At 37.6% G+C, this 20,404-nt stretch overlaps 1 protein-coding gene across 1 annotated transcript in view; it reads left to right on the top strand.

The window, feature by feature from the left end:
• The window catches only part of TRHDE (thyrotropin-releasing hormone degrading enzyme), a 223,010-nt gene that overhangs the window by 75,963 nt on the left and 126,643 nt on the right, over window positions 1-20,404 (top strand). Inside the window, exons 3-4 of the mRNA XM_009327544.1 lie at window positions 11,599-11,753; window positions 17,663-17,776. Of these exons, the coding sequence (XP_009325819.1) occupies window positions 11,599-11,753; window positions 17,663-17,776 (269 nt within the window). The remainder of the gene's footprint in view (window positions 1-11,598; window positions 11,754-17,662; window positions 17,777-20,404) is intronic.

Genomic DNA, 20,404 nt, shown 5'->3' with positions numbered 1-20,404 from the left:
ACAGGACAAGAGGCAGTGGACACAAACTGGAACACAGGAGGTTCCTTCTGAACATCAGGAAACACTTCTTTTTTCGGTGAGGGTGACCGAGCACTGGCACAGGTTGCCCAGAGATTGTGGAGTCTCAGTCCTTGGAGATATTAAAAAGCTGTCTGGACCCCATCCTGGGCAACTGGCTCTTGGTGGCCCTGCTTGAGCAGGGGAGTCGCACAAGATGACCTCCAGAGGTCCGTTTCAATCTCAACCATTCTGTGATTCTGTTAGAGCACTGCACTGATGCCATGTTAAAGGTACTTGAAGAATTTAGTTCTGTTTCCTGTCACACTGTTTCTGAATTGGCTGTGGATTACAGGGACATCTCTTTATCTAACTCTTTCAGTTCTTGTTGCCTTTTCAAGGACTTTTCTCATGTCTGTAAATGGGATTTCTCAGTAGTGCTTACAGTAGTTGCTCATTAAAAAAAATGACATTTGTCACAAATTTGGTTGCCTAATTCATTATTCCAAGAAATCTCAGTGTCTTTTCTATTGTCTATACATGATGATAATGCTGTCCTTGTGGTTTGCCTGTGCACCTTTGTGGATTAACAGCTCTGTCTACTTCTAGTGCAGTACTTCCATTGTATGCCCTTTATGCCTTTTTTTTTTGGTTTAGTTTTAGCTTGGCATTTTTTTAATCTTTCCAAAGTTGTCCAAAGCCTCTTGCCACTCTCTATTCGTGTTTTTTTCCTAGATGAAACGTTACTGTGTAAAACTTGATACCCTGTCTGTGCCATCCCAAGATGAACCCATAACCTTTTCAAATGGCATCTGCCAGAATATTGCATATTCATCTGACATAGAAATATTTAACATCAATGGTCTCTCAAAATATCTCCCCTTGTTGGCAATAAAAAAAAAGTTCCAATTTGACATGGGTTCTTGCTTGTGCAAAAGCAAGGGAAGACATACCTTCTTTATGTTGTCTTACTCTGCTCTGTGACTTAGAGAGCAGTGAGGCTGCAATGGGGATCAGTTGCTGCAAGCCCACTGCTATCCCAAAGTGGTTCATTACTGGTGTGTTAGCATTACTGGTCTCAGTTAGCAGCCAGTAATGAGCTGCATACATTTTCTTCTATTCAGAACTTTGTATAATGCAGGTAAAGATTGATACAGAATGTAAGCTCCAGTGGAGGTCACGTTACACACTGAAAAATGCAAATGAATTACCAAAGGGAGGGGGAAATGTTTTTATCCCCTCATTGAAGTCATCGGAGTAGGAAGCTGCTTACCAGCCAGTTTAGTATGGAAGATAATTTCTAGTGTAACAAACAGATATTTGCATATCTAAGGAAGTGAACAACTGCTATTAAGAAAAATGGACAGACTGTGTCTCGAAGATGGGGAAAACAGAATGAGTCAGGATGAAAGATTAAGTCTGTTTAGATCCCAGGAACATTTAAAAGGTGAGACTGATAAAAGCCTGTTGTGGTTTAACCAAGGGACGTGCGGGAATATGAAGAACTAAGAGTGGAGGAGTGCACCTGAAAGTGCTCCGTGAGAAGTTAATCTCTTGCAGATGAATTCTCAGACCAGAACTTCTGAATAATTTTTCGATAATAGGGAAAACATGAAACATAAGATGTGCACAAGGACCAGAGCTGTGATTGCCCACTTTTCAGTGCCAGCTCAATATGCATGCAAGTATGGATCAGTGTAAAAACATTAAGTATAGATTTTATCTATTTGGTGGTAACTTTTGTAAGCATTCGTTACAGCGTTGTCTGTTTTGAAAGTTACTGATAAAATTTATTACTGATTTTTGACTTTTTGGCTTAAATGTGATTTAAGGGATCTAACAAGGTATATTTTATACAAAAGTGTAGCAATACCATACCCTAGGGCATTTGTGTATCATAAAAGTACCCAGGAAATACTAATAGGAGTTGGTGTTGCTGTCATCATCCCCTTTGTCAATATAGTCACCCCATCGGTGGAGGGAAGAGATTTAATCCATCACCTTTCCAGTATTTCTTCCCCCCACACTGAAGAGGACTGTCGCTTGTCCAGGCTGTCACTGCGTGTGCAGCTCCACATGCTCTCTGAGCTCTGCATGATTTTCTGTCTCGGATTTCATTTCTGGTGGGATATTGGATTATCAATCTTACTGTGTCAGAGATCTGTCCGATCTCTATAAACTTTGTTCTGGACTGGATGACTCCTGTTGTTTGTCAGGCTCTGCTTTTCCTTCTTTCTGAGTCTCCTGGTAGTCTGTTGTTGAAGTAGTTGTCCCAGGTCTGTCACAACCTCTTCCATTCTCAGCTCTTGTTAGCTTCTTGCCAAACTTCAGTAGTGCAGTTCAGTTTGTATCAGTCCCCAGCCTCTCTTTAGTGTGTCACTTTTCTTTTATAACTTCAGATTAAAAACATATCTTTCTAGAGTTTTATTTTTACATGGTTTGTAGCATTCTTCCATTTTTGTAACACATTTTCATGTTTGGGTTCTACTCTCTGAGTTAATTGAAACTATTAAACACTTCAAGTATATGTGAAACCACAACTGTCAGAAATAAGGCTACTTTCTAATTATTGTCTTTCTCTTCGCTAGTACCTGTTGCTTCCAGGTGCAGAATAAAGCACCATTTCCATCTCTTCCCATTGTTTTCCATGTTCAGAGAGAGATTTTCAGCTCTGGTGGAGGTTTCAGCTGTTCCTTTCCATCCTGTTTATTTCTTTCAATTCCTCCCCTCCCCTCCCCCCCTGCTGATAATCATGTGGGGTTCAGTAATAACTCTGTGCCCAAGATGCTTTAAAAAGATGCTCTTTATTCAGAGACATATTACTGCCTGCCTCTGTGTATGAGGACGTGGGCTGAGTGGAGCCCATTAGTCGGCCTTCCTGCGCCAGGGAAGTGAAGCTTCTTAGAGGTTCAGGTCCTGGTGCTGCGTTTTACTGTGGGAAATCTGCAGTAACTGTGTAGAGAAGGATGATTTTTTTCTGTCACAGTCTTGCACGCCTGCTTTTTAACTGTGATTTTTCACCTGTGATGGGTAGCTGCGCAGCACGTTGCTGGCAGCCTGTGCCCATGCTGACCTGGAACAGAATGAAGGAGTAAATTCACTTAGTTGAATCTCTCCAGGATATCTAAATGCACCAAGAAGTTCAGCTTTGACTTTCACATTTTGGTCCACCGGGATGTTCCTGTGAGCCTCTTGTAAGGGTGAATATGGATTCTGTGACAGACTTAGTTTAAGCAGTTACATCCTCAGGCACGAGTCGGGAGGGGAGAGTGTGGGCTTGCATGAGAACAGAATGAGTCCTCTGTTATTTGTGTTTCTCTAGAATTCAGGATGATGGGTTTTTTGTGATATGTGACAGAAAGTTATTGATTCTTGGTGTATTAAATAAACTGATGAATAGATAGATACGTGCTGTCTTTTATCAGAAAAGTGCTCTGATAACTTCTTTAACTCTTATTCTAATAAACCAGCAAGGGGAGAGCAAATATTTTTATCAAGATAGTAAAATTTATCCTAATGTAATATTATCTGAAGAATTTGCGTAAGAATGTAAGATAAACTTTATTTTAGGGCTTAGGATAAGCAGCAAGACCTAAAAACAGTATCTCCGGAGCTATCCAGGACAGTCCATTCGTATTCCTTCATCTTACTCTGGAGGAGAGGAGAAGAGAAATAGATACAGTCCCCACAAAAACATTGCCTTCAGATGTAGTGCATATGATTAGCTATATTGTCATTTTATCTCCAGGTGGAACGTTGTGATACATATTTTTGAGACACTGGTAATGTGAGACACCTGCCTGTCTTCCTAAAACTCCTGTTTTTACTTTCACTGCTAAACTGTGCCCATCACCTGTGAATAGATCTCACTTTAAAGCAAACATAAAAGAGGTAAATCTGGGTATATAGAGTGTTGTACTAATGGAAACATTCATGTCTTTATTATTATGATGCAAATCAGTTTTATGTATGGCAGATGAAAAGATTTATTTTACCTCATTGTTATAATTCTTAAGTAGTATGGATTTCTGGAGTTTTCTGTATACATGCACCTTGGTTTTGCAGCGAAGGGAAGGAATATGGCAGTGGCACTTAATCATTTTCTTTGCGGCAGTATTCATACTGGAAGTGCTCAGTAATCAGTGGCGTGTTGTTTTCAGCCGTAGAATCCTCATGCTCTATTAACTGTGGTGGTAGGAAAATGGCTGTTGGCAATTTTCCATCATGTCAATGCTCTTAGTATTTACATTAGTATTTATGAAGGCAACAAAAGTCTTTCTTGTTTTTTCCTCTCTCCAGATCTTTTGGTGTCGAGAGTTGGAATCTATTTTCTCTGTTCATCCGTTGTGTATATACTGTATGGGATACACATATAAGTACTAGCCCTATAACTTGGAGTAACAGAAACCTGCGCTGATTTCAGTTTGTGTCTCAGTTTGTTCAGTGTAACTCTTTGTTCTAATGTATGTCTAAGAAGAGTTTAGAATACCCACATTAGACTGAAGGCTGGGAAGAAAGGTTTACATTTATAAAGAAACTTTGTGAAAGATTTTTTTTTTCCTTGTTTGTTACTGTGCAGCAATTCATAATGATCTGTCCCAGGTATTATTTAACAGAAAGGCATTGTTCATGTAGAGATCGATACAACCAAGACGATACATAATTCAGTTTCAGTGGGCGATTGCATTCATTTTTCATTTTAACATTGAATCATTTGATATACTTTGAAATAACAAAGCAATGATCTGTAGATTTGGGTTATGAACATTGAAAGCAATTTAATAATATGCATGTCAAATAAAATCAATGGGTTTCTATTTTATTTTCTTAAACTGTAAACTAGCCATCACCCAGTGTCAAGGCTCAGTTGCTTGAAAAAATAGCAAAGTTTTTCTTTCTATATTACTGCTTATTCTCCCCCCCTTACCCTCCCCAGCTTTCTGTCCCACATTTTTTTTCCCTCTCGGGTCCTTTAGTATTCACATTGCATTAAACATCTGCTATTCATATCAAACGCTCTGGAAATCCATCCATTGTTTATGTCAGCTAATGTTAAGTAATACTTTGTACAGCAATAAGAAGCAATAAAAAACCCAGCAATAAACTGCTGTGTGTCAGTGATTTCTCCTCAGGGTCTCCAACAAGCCATTTGATTTGAGTGAAATAATGGCAAACAGTTTTAGACCTTTGCATTAACTCTGCAGGCTAACGTCCGTGTGGGTTGGTAAGTGTCATGCTTACATAAGGATATTGGTGATGTAGACCCCGAGATAAAAACTGATGGGTGCCAGAATAAGCATTTGGGTAAACAGAAACGTTAGTCAAAGAGTTCCCGTGGGGCTGTCATCCAGGTTGTTTCCGACTTCTGTGTGTTTGAATACTTTGCGTGTAGTGAAAGAAGATAGAAGAATACTATTAAGTTGTAGTTTAAATAAAAGTAATAATTAAAAGACATCTAATTTAGGGTACCTAAGTCCTAAGTGCCAAAAGTGAGATACTGAAATGGTTTCCTTTTCAGGAAACACGCACTTAGTATTTTCTGAAAATCAGGCGTCTCGACGTGTATCAAGGTGAACATTCAAATCCATTTCTGCTGTTGCGGTCAGTTGGAGACCTTCCTGTGGGCTTCAGAGAGCCTTCACCAAGTCCTGGGATGTTTGTTTTTTTTTTTTTTTTCCCCCCAAATAACTTTTTAAGGGGATGAAAGTACATACAAGGAAAACATGGTTTTCCAGCACAAACTTCTCTGTCATATACTAAGCAAACAGTGCAGAAAAGAAAGTTTTTCAGTAGCCAATTTAGATATTTCTTATAAGTACTGTTATCAGTAGTTCTTTATCAGTAGAAAATTTGGATATTTCTTACAATAACTACTGTTTGACTTAATGATTTTTAACCAGAGCTGTCACTTTTTGTAGTTGGCTTGTTCCTTAAAATCTGCATAAATCACTAAATGGTATTCCGTTACAGAAAAGCATCTGCTACTTACTCTTAGTAAAAGAAATGGCTTTGATTAAGGAATCTGAGTGGCAGAAATATAACCCCTTTTAGTAAATAGTTCTTTTTTTTGTACAACAACATTCATTTAGGAAATTGCACGAGACCTTTAGAGAGATTTAATAAAGCTATTGATTGCATTATGCAGCATTAGGAAAGGGCAAAACCATACTTTGGGTTTTCATTTGTCAAGACTAAAATAAACTGATATTAGTCCATGCTTTCTCTTAACTTGTTGAAATTGTTGTCAAAAATTGAAATACCTGGTAGCAAGAAATTTACACCTGAAATCCTGAAGAAAGCCTCTCTGAAGAAATGAATGAAAATAACGTTGTGAGAGGCATGTAGGTAAATTAAAATTATTTTTATAGTGTCATTTTTGTAATAAAATAGGGATTATAAGGGAAAAACGAGTTCATGGAGTGAACAGTTTATCTCTGTGTGCCTCCTGGTTTTATTAAGGAAAATATGTGTAAAGATGCTTGACAGAAGTTTCTCACTGTATGTTCTCATTTACAAGCTGCAGTGTTTCAGGGCTCTCAGATTTATTTCGGAGACTTACCATGTATGATAACAGAAAATTTGCAGAAATTGTTCACACATTTAGTTAGTTATTTGTGCTGGTTTTGGCTGGGGTAGAGTTCATTTTCTTCACAGTAGCTAGGATGGGGCTGTGTTTTTAATTTGTGCTGAAGACAGTGTTGATAGCACAGGGATGTTTTAGTTATAGCTGAGCAGTGCTTACACCGCGTCAAGGCCTTTTCTGCTTCTCTCCCCACCCCACCAGCGAGCAGGCTGGGGGTGCACAAGGAGTTGGGAGGGGACACAGCCGGGACAGCTGACCCCAGCTGACCAAAGGGGTATTCCATACCATATGACGTCATGCTCAGCAATATAAAGCTGGGGGAAGAAGAAGGAAGGGGAGACGTTCAGAGTGATGGCGTTTTCTCTTCCCAAGTAACCGTTAGGCGTGATGGAGCCCTGCTTTCCTGGAGATGGCTGAACACCTGCCTGCCCATGGGAAGGAGTGAATGAATTCCTTGTTTTGCTTTGCTTGCGTGCGTGGCTTTTGCTTTACCTATTAAACTGTCTTTATCTCAACTCATGAGTTTTCTCCCTTTTACTCTTCTGATTCTCTCCCCCATCCCACTGGAGGGGAGTGAGAGAGTGTCTGTGTGGGGCTTAGTTGCCGTCTGGGGTTAAACCACGACATTATTCTTTTTTTTTTTCCCTAGTAGGTGCTTTTTATCTTCCACCCTGAGTATTAGAAATTTAATACTGTCAGATGTTCTGCAGGATCTAGCCCTTGGTTACATTTCAACCAGCAGCTAAACCAAATAAAATTGCAGTACATAATATTAGTAAATGTGTTCATGCATGTGGATGTCTGTCTGTCTTTCTGTGTTTATACATACACTCATATGTATAGTAAGCATGTGTGTCTGTTACACCAGTATCCCCATCAGACTTCAAACCGAGGTGGTTAAACATAGTGGAATCACAGTGGTGGAAAAGGTGCTTTGATGTTTGTGAAAGAGTAGGATGATAAAGGAGAGGGAGAAGGACCCCCAAATTCAGGGTACTCTGCATGAGAGAATTGGATCTTGTTTCGCATTTAATCCTATTCAGTTCTAGCCCTGCTCCCATTTAAAGCAAGGGTGATGTTCACAGTTGTGGGGTTTGGGGAATTTAATGTTTTTTAAGGGTGCCTAGAAAATACTGTAACTGAGTGGGGGAAAAGGAAAAATAGTATCATTTTTTCAAATTGCACAGATACTAAGTTCATAGATAAAGTTAAAAAAACATCGATTGTTGATTTGCTTTGTGACCAACTTAGGTGTTAAATTGCTAATTTCTATTTTGCTCTACGAGGATACTTGCTAATAATGACAGACAATTATATTTTCATGTAAGCTCACATAGTTATGATACCTTAATTAAACATTTGGAAATAAAAGAAGCTGTTGAGCTACGTACAGTTACAGTTGTTACTTGAAATGTTTTTCATGAGATTCACACAGAAATAGGTTTTAAAAATGTCCAAATGCTATCCTTGTATTCGAATAATTGTACCAGTATAGTATGTTGGTGTGAAGTTCCAACACGTTTTTGTCCTGATGGCTTTTCTGGTTATTTTATTTTAGCTGTATAGTTTTTACTTCTTGATCATGAATTTAGTCTCTGTGAAGGCCAAGAGGTGGAAACCCTCTTATTCTAGCAGTACACAGGACTCTCTGCACTGCTGTATCAGGAAATCTCAAGTAACAGTTTTATGATGTATGAGGATATTATTCTCTGCAAGCAATAACACGCATTTCTATTTCCCCAGCAATATCCACATAATCAAACATTCACAAGTGCTTTACAAAGAATTTAATTAAATAGTGTGCAGAGTAAATGGATGCAGCATGCACACAAGCTGTTATACATTCAGTAGTTCACGTTTTGCAGTTAGTGCAGAACACTTTTGAGCAGCAATATGTGTGAATGATATTTCTATCAAAACATGCGTCATCATCCCTCCTTTTGTACCTTGCTCCTTAAAAATTACACTAAAACCTTAACAGATGTCACCTCCAGGAGCACAGGATACCTTCCTTAGTGCTCTAATGGTGTGATAAACAGAGGGAAATACAAATTGTCATGTTGAGACTTGAACATCAAACGTTGTTCCTCTGAAATCAAACATTTATGACTCCCCAGAGAAAGATATATATTATTGTGTCTTTTACCACAAAACTAAGCGTGTTTGGAATTTTATTTAAAGGTAGTAGAAATTTGTGGAGCAATCAAGACCAGCCACTGAAGAATTTCATTTCTAAATTAGCACCAAGACTTGGACATTCAGAGTTCAGAGTTGGACAATGAGAAGCAAAAGGTTTCTCATTTTGTGATAATGAGTATGTTCAGAGTGCGTTCTGTCAGTCACTTGAGCTTAAGAAAGTCTCTTCTTTGGCATTAAAGTGCAGTGCATCAGACTCCGCACTAGAAAAAGGTAGGAGTGTGTTCATATGTTGTATGAACATATGAACATCATACTTCTTAATTCTTCAGTGTTATTGGTATGCTCATGTCACCTGCAAGGATTAGCATTCTGGAAACCAACAGGGTTATCTATTACATTTTGGTTTGTCTGTTCAGAAAAGCCCGTTAAGCATTAGCCGGTGCATGAGAGGAGTTTCCAGGCTTGCAGAGCAACGGGGCTGTGTTGGATGAAAGTGATTTAGAATATCCCTTTGCGGTTGCCTACCTGCAAGGCAGTTAGCTGTCCCTCAGATTGGAAGGTTTTATTGCTATGTCAGTGCTATAAAGTATTGGTATAAGCCAGCAGACCAATACCAATGACACAAGTAGTGAAAGACAGTCTATAATTAGCCTGTAAAGGTGTTTCGTATGAGACCTCACCCTTGTTTTCCAGTTCCACAGAGTTATTCCAGTTTATTACTGGCTGACACTGACAAAATCTGTCCATTATGACTGGCAAGAAAGACCAAAAACTACAAATGAACCCAAAGGAGAGAAACAAAAGGATCAGTTAAAAGTAGGGAACTGTTTTTACTTTCGTGCTAGTTCTATTTTGGTGTCGCTTTGCTTATTTGAGGGGAATTGCTGAAAACTTAATTGGTGTGAATAAGAACAGAGTCTCTCTGTATTCTTCTTCTGCAGATGCTTTTTGGAGGAAAGTTTAATCGCTGTAGGAGAAGCTACGGCTTTCTTTACAGAGTTGAGAATGGGAGAGAGCCCGCTTTAATGTTAATGAAGATTTGCCATTAACTTCAGTGATTTCACCCAGTAGCCTTTGTGTCCTTTTTTTTTTTTCATCCTCATCCCTTCTTTGTATAGCAGACAGGAGTTTTTCATTTTGCATGTCATTTATAACAAATTGCAGTTATTAACAAAAATTTGTACAGTTCGAGCTTCAACTGAAGAAGAAAAGGAAAGCATGTAATTTTGAATTTACTTGCATGTCTAATCTTGAACACCATGTTTTGGATTTTTGCTTTGTTTTCTTTAATTAGGCTCTTGTTCTAGTGTCTGCCTTTATATAAAATATTTATTCTTTACCATTGGTAGTATGTCTCTGTTTGCAATTTGGATATTTTCAGTTTGCTTGTATTTGGAAGTAGCTGCTAGACTCTCTCTGTGCTTCCGCTAGAAGGCTGGTATTTTTATGCTTCTTGCAGCAGGCCCTTTTTGGGAGTGCTGGAATATATCCCAAGTTCTCCGTTCCTGATATTTCAGTGGCAACTTCCTGTGAATCCTGAAGTAGAGCTCCTGCTGTCAGGTTGTTCGCCAAGCCAATTCCACCACACGTATCAGCAAGCCAAAATAGACAAACTTAGGAGATGTGTCAGTGCTGTGATATAATTTAGAGTATTATTTAGAATAAGCAGGTCAGAATTTTTCTTCTTCGGGTTAGGAAGTCAACCCAGAGACCTTTCATCCCACCCAGTGAAGTACCACCTAGGAATACTTGTGTTAACTGTGAATGAACTAGCTTTGGAACCAGAAGTAATACAGCCAAATGAGAGGAGTGTGGCAGCCAGGCTAATTAATTAAGAAGCCAGGCTAATTAGTTTGACTGGAGGGAGCACCATGCTGATGTGACAGTGTAGCTTCCAAAATTCTGGCTGATTTGTACACAGGTTGCACTGGGCTTCTTGTAGATGTACAGGTTGTTTCTGGGCTCTTTCAGATGTTTTTGCCATGAAGCAGCATTGTGTATTTGTTTATTCCCGATGTCAATTTACTGCAATTTTAGATTTATTTCCAGACTGATAATAAATTTTAGTTCCTTCTCAATCTTCCGCAGTATGATTTTTCTAACACATGGGTGGACATTGTAATATTGTCTTGTTCAACCTCATGCCACTGAGAGAAATTCCACACCGCTTTTTTTTTACCTGATGAAGGACCTTCCCATCTTCTTCCTAATATTTGCCACTTACTGAATACAAAACTGAAGTAATACTCCTGAGGTTGTGTATGGCACCATTGTTGCAGCCTGCCGGGCTGAGAGGTGACTGTAAGCAGTCCTGTTCTCAGAGGAAGCATGCTAGCAATAGTGCACAGTGAAAGATGCCTTGTTTTGTAAGAACTGGTGATTCTGAACAGTTTGCCATCTTTCTGGTTGTTATGAAACAGTGTTTCTTCAATGCACCCCTTAATGTCAGTCCTTACATACAGTTTAATGTGTAAGATGTTCATAAAGTAGTCACTTTAATGAAAAGATAAAAAATACTCCTGGTAAAAGTCTGTGTTACTACATTTGCATGGTATAGTAGACATGAGAAGCAGTATCAAACCCAGAAGTAAATCAACAAGGTATAGTAAGCTGGATTCTGTATAGAAAACTTCAATTAGAAATACTAAGTACTGTGTTTAAGCAATAGCATGTTAATCATGTGTGAATGGATAGTGGCATAAGACAAAAAAAGAATATTTTATTAATGTTAAATAACATTACTAGAGAGCTGAAATTAAGTTTGGTTTTTTCATGTGTGTTATTTAAAATGCTTTTAGTGATAATTTATGGCCTTACTTACAATAGCTCTTCAGCATAGTAGCTCCCACAAGGAGTTAACGTGTTTTTTCTATTTCTAGATCTGTTAGCTGTGCCTAAGCATCCATATGCTGCTATGGAGAACTGGGGACTGAGTGTTTTTGTGGAGCAAAGGATACTGCTAGATCCAAGCATTTCTTCTATATCATACCTCCTGGATGTCACCATGGTCATTGTACATGAGCTATGTCATCAGGTACTAAAGGTGTTCAGATATTTGATATTAATGTCAGAAACCATGCATTCCTTTTCAAAACTGCAAATTAATTTGTGTTGATCCCATAGACAGTTGCAACTTTTATTGTAACTGGAGTCCAAATAATACGGACATCTGTAAGACACGTCACTACAGTGCAGAAACTGGGAAGACTCAAGATGGGGATAGAAGAGAAAATTAGTAGCAAGCAACAACTTCCCTGTCTTCTGTCTGATTATATTCTGTATGTTTGTGTGTGAGTGTGTTGTTGGTGTGTAGACTAAACATGTTGATAATTGTAGAAAATGATCTATTGCAGAACTATAGCAGATTCATGCTGAGTTTCATGTTCACGTCAAAAAATGTGTTGGCTGAAATCAGTTTGGTAGTCATCTTCTTCCGTCACATATACACATACTTCCATTTTCTTTTTCTTTTAAATTTTTTTTTAATTTGGTATTGACCCTCTGTTCACTGATGGTGGATAATCGAGTCTCTATGTGTACAGAAACTTTTGTATCAGTAAGAAAACCTTGTAATAAACCCATATTACAGTTTAATTTACATTTCTTCCATCTTCTTATCTCAAACTAAACACATTACAAGTGTTGAGTAATATTGAGTTGAATGCAAATGTTATTTAAGAAATTTGCTACAGGGGCAGGAAACCCTTTCTTGCACTCATAAGAGTCATAATCATAGCCTTGAGGTTAAAATGAATGAAATCCTACTGTGTAATCAGCATGGCTTACATCTGTGACTTTACACAGTATTCTTTAAAAGGGAATGCAAATCCTTAACATTTTCTACAAATAAAAAGTACCATATAAAAGGGAGCCTTTGTAATGAAGTTCTGGTAGATGAACCTGGAAGTAATAATGTTTGGTTCATATTCATGTTTCACATTAAATCTGTCAATGAAGTCCTCAACTACAACATGAAATTTTTATTGAAAGTTATTGCTGGTTTGTTCTCAGTATGATCATCTGATTTTGTTATATGCTCTTTATTGTGCAGTACAATAAGTAGCATGCTGTTCAGCTAGAAAAATTACAGTGCCTTAGGAATCAGGTGTGGAAAACACATATTAGGTCATCAAATCCTGGCTCCTGTTAGTATTAGATTCTTCAGTGTGGTGCATTTTGTAGTGCCGGGTTCAGTGCTCCTGATTACAGTGTTATGCCACTTCCCTTAAAACCTTTTGATTAAATCTGATGGTCAATAACTTTTTCCTAGCGTTCAGCTTAAGTCTTCCTTTTTCTGAAGTCATTCCATTACTTCCAGTTATTCTTTGCACCACTTTAATAATTTCCTCTGCTTCCAAAGCAATTTATACTTCAGATGTGGGCAATTATCACATCAGTAACTTGCCAAGTTTGTGTATTTGATTCTCATTGAAACCGAAGCCTTTTTAAATTGTTCTGGGAATATCAGAGGATCATGAAGCGGGTGAAAATTATATTTGAATTTATTTTAGGGTAGCAATGCAGTCATAGAGTGCTTTTAAGTGACCTTAAAATTGCAAATCAGAAGGTTTACTTGGTGTCCGTGTTGATATGACTTCCAGTGCTGTTCGCTTAATTAAACGTATCTTCCTCCATTCATGTTGCTGCAGTTTCTGTTTTAGTACCATGCAGATCAGGTCCTTGCTCAGCTGCTTCACTGGATAACTAGACAAGATAGAAAATATTCAGGTGGAAGAAATATTATTTCTACTTTTTAGATGCAGAATTGAGTCACAGAGAATATGGATTGTTCATCTGCAAATAAAGATTAAGGAGAGAAACCCTCCAAAAATACAAGCCACAAAACACTGTCTAGCACCTCCATCACAGTATTGTCTTTATTTAGCCGTTTTCTTCTGCTTTTATCTTACCATAGTCAGGAGCCCCTCAAGGAAACTTTAGCTGTGGATAGCATAGAGCAGGAACTGTAAACAATACTAGTTTAGCTGAAAGTGTATTGAACTGAGACCAGGTTGGGTCCAGGATCTCTTGCCTCTGCTATTTAATTGTTAATTATTCACTGCATTTTTCATCCTCTTTTGCTGTGCGTCATCTCACCTGCTAACCTGGGGTGACACATGAATATTCCTCCCCTTTACTCATTTTTACACACAGAATAACAGAGATTAACCAAAATCACTTCTGGCGCAGCCAAAAGTAGAATCCACATCTCCAGCTTTACTTTTTATTTATCGATTTTTTTAAATTTCAGGTAAGAGGAAAGGGAACTCTCCTAAAATACGTTTTCCTAAAATACATTTTTTTCTTTTTCTAAAGAATTGTATCATTGTTCTATTTCCCCTGATTTTAAACCCGTGACTTTAAGACTTACAGAACATATCTGACCGTGTAGCAAACTGACCTGTATGAGACCCTTATTACTTAGAGTAACACAGCAATTGCTTTGCTAATGTTGTTCCCAAGATTATAAAAATCAGATGAATATAAAGAATTTCGATTGTTACCTTTAGATATGACTGTTTAAAATCGGAATTCCCAAACCTGCTGGGTATTAACGCTTGGGCACAGTGTTCAGGACAGATGGAAAATGAGAAACAGAATTGCAGAAGGTGGTTGTCAAAATACAGGTAAAAAGAGTGTAAGAAAGAATTTTATGCCCAATTTCTTCACAGGTGACTTTGTAATGCTTGACCAGATATTTATTTCAGGTACATGTTTTAGGAGGGACACATTAAAGTTACATGGGTAGCTTTATTTTCATTTTGTAGGTTGCTGGTGCTTGATATTTCTGCTTGAGTGTTCTTTTAGAACATTTTATATATTTAGTTAAAAAAATTTATAATTGGATGATGGAATGTATTGGCATAAAAGCTTCTCCTCCAAGCCCCAAAACACGAATGAGATATCGGTCAAAACACATATTTCTAGCAGCTTAACTTGATAGCTCGAAATAATTACCATAATTTATTGAAATAATTCTGTTAAGGTAGTAATCAGTTTTAGTTGCATATCACAGATCAGTCCCACCTACAGCCTTTGAAGAAAGATTCATTTGAATTTATGCACCGTGATTTTTTCTGATAGTTTTCCCACCTGAGCACAAAACTTGGTGTGACAGATTGAGTTAAAGAGGCATGAAAGCAGAAAGAAAATTAAAAATTCCTAAATCAATTTTTTTTAATAATCTGTAAAGCAAGCATAAAGGATTAGAGTGTCCTTTCAATGTGTTTGTAAAATAAGTGCCTTCTGCATGTCAGGCTGAACATAATCCTGAGGGAGATGAGAAATTTATGTAATCAATACATTTCAATTCATTTTTCTTTTCCAAAATGAAAAGAAGTAATGATCTTCACTCCAGGCAAATAGTGTCTATGGTCAAATACACAAATAAGTAAATAAACAATTACTCACATAAATGAAGTGCTTTACTGAATGTTTTCCTTTCATACATGTAACACCTAGGAAGGTGATAGCACCTTTCTGCTGGAGAATTTGGCTTCTTTAATTGCAGTCTCTGGGACTGCTCTGTCTCTGACATTCATAACTATCTCTGATACTATTCAAGACTAGTCAAGCAAATTCCCTACATTTTCATATTGGTATCACATGCTGTTTTACACAGCCTGTAAAACACTTCTTCCTTTAGGTGGATAATTAAACAAATACTTTTAATTGTATCATTAATAAATAAACCTGGAAAACTCACAAAGGAGTATAAGAAATTCTCTTTTGTGGCATCATAAATTAATGTTATTAATTCTTTTGAGTTAACAGGAGGATGTATTATGAACTTTACAACCTTTATTTTTTTAAATCTCTCTCTGAATAGTCGTAGCATACCATGACTGTTACTGGTTTCATATTTGTTCAGCAGTCCTCTTGTAATTCAAGAAATAATCTCTCTGCTATTGTGTTTAGTCTCTGTCATTAGAAATCATTCAATCAACCTATTCTAGTATAAATATAACTTCCATACTCCTCTGGTGGTATGCTACTCTAACATTTCAAATTGTGAAAAGTGCATTATCTATATGAATGCATTTCTAGTGTTTCTTTGTCTTTTCAGTTAAATGTTCTTAAGATCAGGATCTATCTCTATTGGTCCTGTAGAGAGTTAATTTATTGATAGCCTTCAACTAGATTATGATCACCGAGTGTCCATTAAGTTTGGTTTCACTTAGTGTGTGTATATGACTTTTGTCAACCTCATCTTTTCTCCCTAAATTCTTAAGTTAGTTGTCAATGACATTCATTGTCACGTTCCGCTTAATTTTTTTGTTCAAATCCTATTTACTGAGCATTGTGTGGCAATCTGGTGATCTCAGTTTCTGTAGTCTGTTCTTTGGAGCCCCTGTGTTCACTTCACTACAGATCCTCGTCACAGCATTGATCCTTCCTTGGTGCTATTCTCACTCCACAAAGACATGCACAGAAGCGAGACCTTTCATTCAGGTCCCAGACAAAGCCTTCAAATAAGCCAACTGTCATGAAAGCAAACCGCTCACTGGCTAACTCTGCTTTCATTTGTTCCCCACTCTCATTACAGTGTCAGCAGCAGCTCCTCTGCTCTGACATGAGTCTCTCCCTCTGGAATACTTATTTGCTGCTCCCTTTCTGTGTATTTTCAGAGGTTACTACTCCATGAAAGCTCAAAATTATCTGTGCTGATTATGCATTAATCTCATTTCTTATCACATTAAGAAAAAAACTGGCAGAGAATTTTACTGAAATAAAGTTTTGGTATTTGTTTGGCAAAAAAGGTGCTACGGAGAGTATGAAATATGTTTTCATAATAGTGTATGTGTTTCTGCTCTTACCTCTGGTGTAAGGATGATCCAGGTTGCACAGGGCCATTACAATCGTTTAAACAGGGTCATCCATCAGCAGAAGAATTGATGATGCCTGATTTCCTTTGAATTTTTGTCCTCATTCCTCTTCCAATGATCATCCCAGCTCTGTCTAAAATTCCTCTGACACCCACACATCCTGTACCGTTACAGGTTTGTGGCTGTTGACGGCTACTGAGCAGAGTATCTAATGGCCGCATTCTTGCCTTGCCTTCAGTTTAGGTCCTTCGCCTCTTTTCAGCTGCTTATCTTCATGTACTTTTGTAGGAGTTCAATGATCTTTGAGATCTCTCTCCTTCCTTCTAAATTAGATGGAAGTCAGTGGGGGAAATTCAAGAGCGACCTGGGGGAAACGGGAAAGGCAGTCAGCTCAGTAGGGTTCTTTTGCATAAACGTAGGTGGCTGGTGCCGTTTTAGATACCTTCTGCCTCTGGTTGCTGTTCGGGAAGGCTGCAGATCTCCTGTAAGTCCTGTATGAAATTTCCTAGGCCTATGTGGGTATCTCAGATACCCTAGGATGTTCTTCAAGTGGCATCAGCTACCTGCTCTTAGGCATCTGAGTCCTACCCACAGAGAGATGGTATGACTGTATAAAACAGCTTTCCTTAGGAAACCGGCCAATGAATGGAGCATCAGTAGTATTGTAAATCTTAGTGGGCAGACATCGTGGAGGAAGAAATGCTAAAATTTCGGTCTGGGGTATGGAGATTGTGTTCCCAATTTTTCAAGATTTGCACTATACATAGTGAAGTTTCCAGGTAATGAGTCAGATTACTCAAGTTCGAAGCCTTTCTCTGTCCATTGTGTATGTTAGTCCCTTAAACCTAGGTGAGCATCTACTTTAGATAACTAGACACTGTAAATACATCCTCAATGCTTCTTTTGCCCTGCTTGTTCTTTTCTAATGTTTTACTTCAGTAACTTGTGCATCCTGTAAAGGCTTAATTCATTAGTACATGAAAAATACAGTTAATGAGTTTCAGTGGGTGGTATATACTACTGTTTTTATTAAAACTTGCGAAGAAAGTGTTCTGTATAAATGAGATGTATGCAAATATGGCTTCCTAAAGGTTGTTTATTTGAACTTTCTTTGCAGTGGTTTGGTGACCTTGTGACTCCAGTTTGGTGGGAGGATGTGTGGTTGAAAGAAGGTTTTGCTCACTATTTTGAATTTGTCGGGACAGACTACCTCTACCCAGGGTGGAACATGGTAAGTCAGTTTTATTTTGTTAATTTGGAGACTCCCAGAAAAGTTACTCTGCTGTTATACTCTGGCTTTAGTTATAGACAGGGACTGCTGAAAAATACCAAATGATGCATGCAAGTATCGGATGTCCAATGAAGCAAAATCACTAGGTGTGAAATAATTTGACAGCATTCCAAAAGTGTAATCTGCAATTTATTACAAAAAGAAATAAGGTCATGTCTATCATAAGCCAACATTAAAATTACTCTCTCTCTGCTCAGAAACATTTTGGATTAAAGCAGTTATGATTTAACATGGACCATTTCTGAAAATACTCAGAATATTGAATTTTATCCACAAATACAAGATAAATTGGGAAGAAATGTTTGGCTAAAACATACTGTAAAACTAAGCATATTTTTTCTTACAGTATTCTGTTCTCTCCCTAAGTTTACTTTTTTTATCTTCCTGCTATTATTTGGCCATCTAGCAGTACATACTAAGTTAACATGGGGTAAATTAATTGAGAATCTAGGTTTCAGTATGATTTCCAGGTGTACACAGTTGGACATGTTTTGTCAACTGGTGTGCAAATACTGGACCTCTCTGAGGGCAAACTGAGAAGACCATGCTGGGACATTCTTTTGGAGTCTTTCTGTTAAATCATATCATACCTAGTTAGGTCCTAGTTTATATCAACTGCTGTAGTCTAGAAATATTATGCTTATAAGAAAAATAAGAGATACGAGACCTGAAGACAAGGAAATTTTGTGTGAGACCACGTTGAAGGTTGCTATATAGATTTTATTGTTCTTTGGAGAACTTTTTCTGTTTACTATCCTTTTGCATTTACACATGTTTAAATATGTGGCAAAATAATTGTTATGGATACAGATTGCCTGATAGAGATTTGTTGTAGCTTGAATGTTTTGCTTAAACTCTTGCATAGTAACTTCTGAAATATTTTTCCCCATTTTTGGGTGATTTATTGGGTATTCTTATCCCATTAACTTTTGCGTGCCATGAAATGGAAGTGCTATAATTATGAGTTAAAGCTAATTTTTTAAAATAGTTGTATACAGGTGTTCTTGCTTTAGGTATGCTTCTTGTGAAGTTTGAATTCTTCGTAGTATTTTAATTTTTTCTTTCAGGTGTCAATTTTGGTTTATAATTGCATTATGAAAAGGAAAATAAATGTTTATCTGAACTGACATCTGTCTTGCATAGGTAGGCTTGTTGGGTTTACGTGGCTTTGGCTGTATTAAAACTCATTCTCCTCATCTTAATGAAAAACACATCCTGAATTACAATGTAATGATTCTAATTATGAATGCAGTGAAATCTGGCAGGCCTTTATGATTTTAGCATAGTGAAATGTCATAGATGACAATGTTTATACACTGAATTTTATCTTCAAATCATCAGTCATCTGTTCTTCACATAATCGGTTTAACAAATCCAGAATAACTTTGCTTTAGAAGTCATTCGGAATATAGAATATTTGCTTGAGATTTCTGTGGAATGAATATAATGTTCACTGTTATGCAAATGACATGCCCATCACGTGAAATCCTGGCGTCTTAGCAGAATATGGGCAAAACGAATGAGTTGAACAGAGTATGACAGTTAAACTGGGAAATCAGACACGTGCTGCATAAATTAGAATTAAACCACAGTAATATTGCTGTGCCTGAAAAAATACTCATCTGTTAAGATTTTCCTTAAATTAAAAAGAAAGTAGACATAAACTTTTCATAAAGCTTTGGATATCATTGGCCTTTGATATAAAAATAACCATACTGACATTTTTAAATAATTAGAAAATTGGTGGCAAGATGGAACACTTGATGAGTTAAACATTTAAACATACAGCATTCTTTTGCAGACTAGGATAGGAATCAATACTGTGATGTTTCAGCCTTATTACAGAGATTGTAGGAAGAGGAAGCAAAAGTTACAGTTACTGGAATTTGGCTTGCAGGATATTTTTGTTATCAGTATAAAGCACATTTGCTGTTTAGATCATACTGACATTTGTAAACTTGAAAAAATAAAAAGTGAGCATTTATAAAAAGAAAAACTGTTCCAGACAACTATTTTTTTTCAAAAGTGAAGGATACAGTACAAGCTTCATGAATCAGTTGCAAAAACAAGAAATACAAAACTTATTTTCTCTAATGATGCTTAAACAGAGCAATATTCCAGCTTTCCGGGTGGTGTTTTCAAGGATTCAAGGATCACCTGCTTCAAGCTCAGGAGCGATGCATCCCAACAAAGAGGAAGTCAGGCAAAAATGCGAGGCGGCCTGCATGGATGAACAAGGAGCTCCTGGACAAACTCAAACACAAAAAGGAAGCCTACAGAGGGTGGAAGCAAGGACATTCCTCCCTGTAGCCTGGGAGGAATACAGAGAAATTGTCCCAGCAGCCAGGGATCAGGTTAGGAAAGCTAAAGCCCTGACAGAATTAAATCTGGCCAGGGACGTCAAGGGCAACAAGAAAAGATTCTATAGGTATGTTGGGGATAAAAGGAAGATGAGGGAAAATGTGGGCCCTCTCCGGAACGAAATGGGAGACCTGGTTACCCGGGATATGGAGAAGGCGGAGGTACTCAATGACTTTTGCCTCAGTCTTCACCGGCAAGTGCTCGAGC

Source organism: Pygoscelis adeliae, unplaced genomic scaffold (assembly GCF_000699105.1).
Source record: "Pygoscelis adeliae isolate BGI_AS28 unplaced genomic scaffold, ASM69910v1 Scaffold113, whole genome shotgun sequence".
Taxonomy (NCBI): Eukaryota; Metazoa; Chordata; class Aves; order Sphenisciformes; family Spheniscidae; genus Pygoscelis; species Pygoscelis adeliae.
This window is presented reverse-complemented; position numbering and strand designations above follow the sequence as displayed.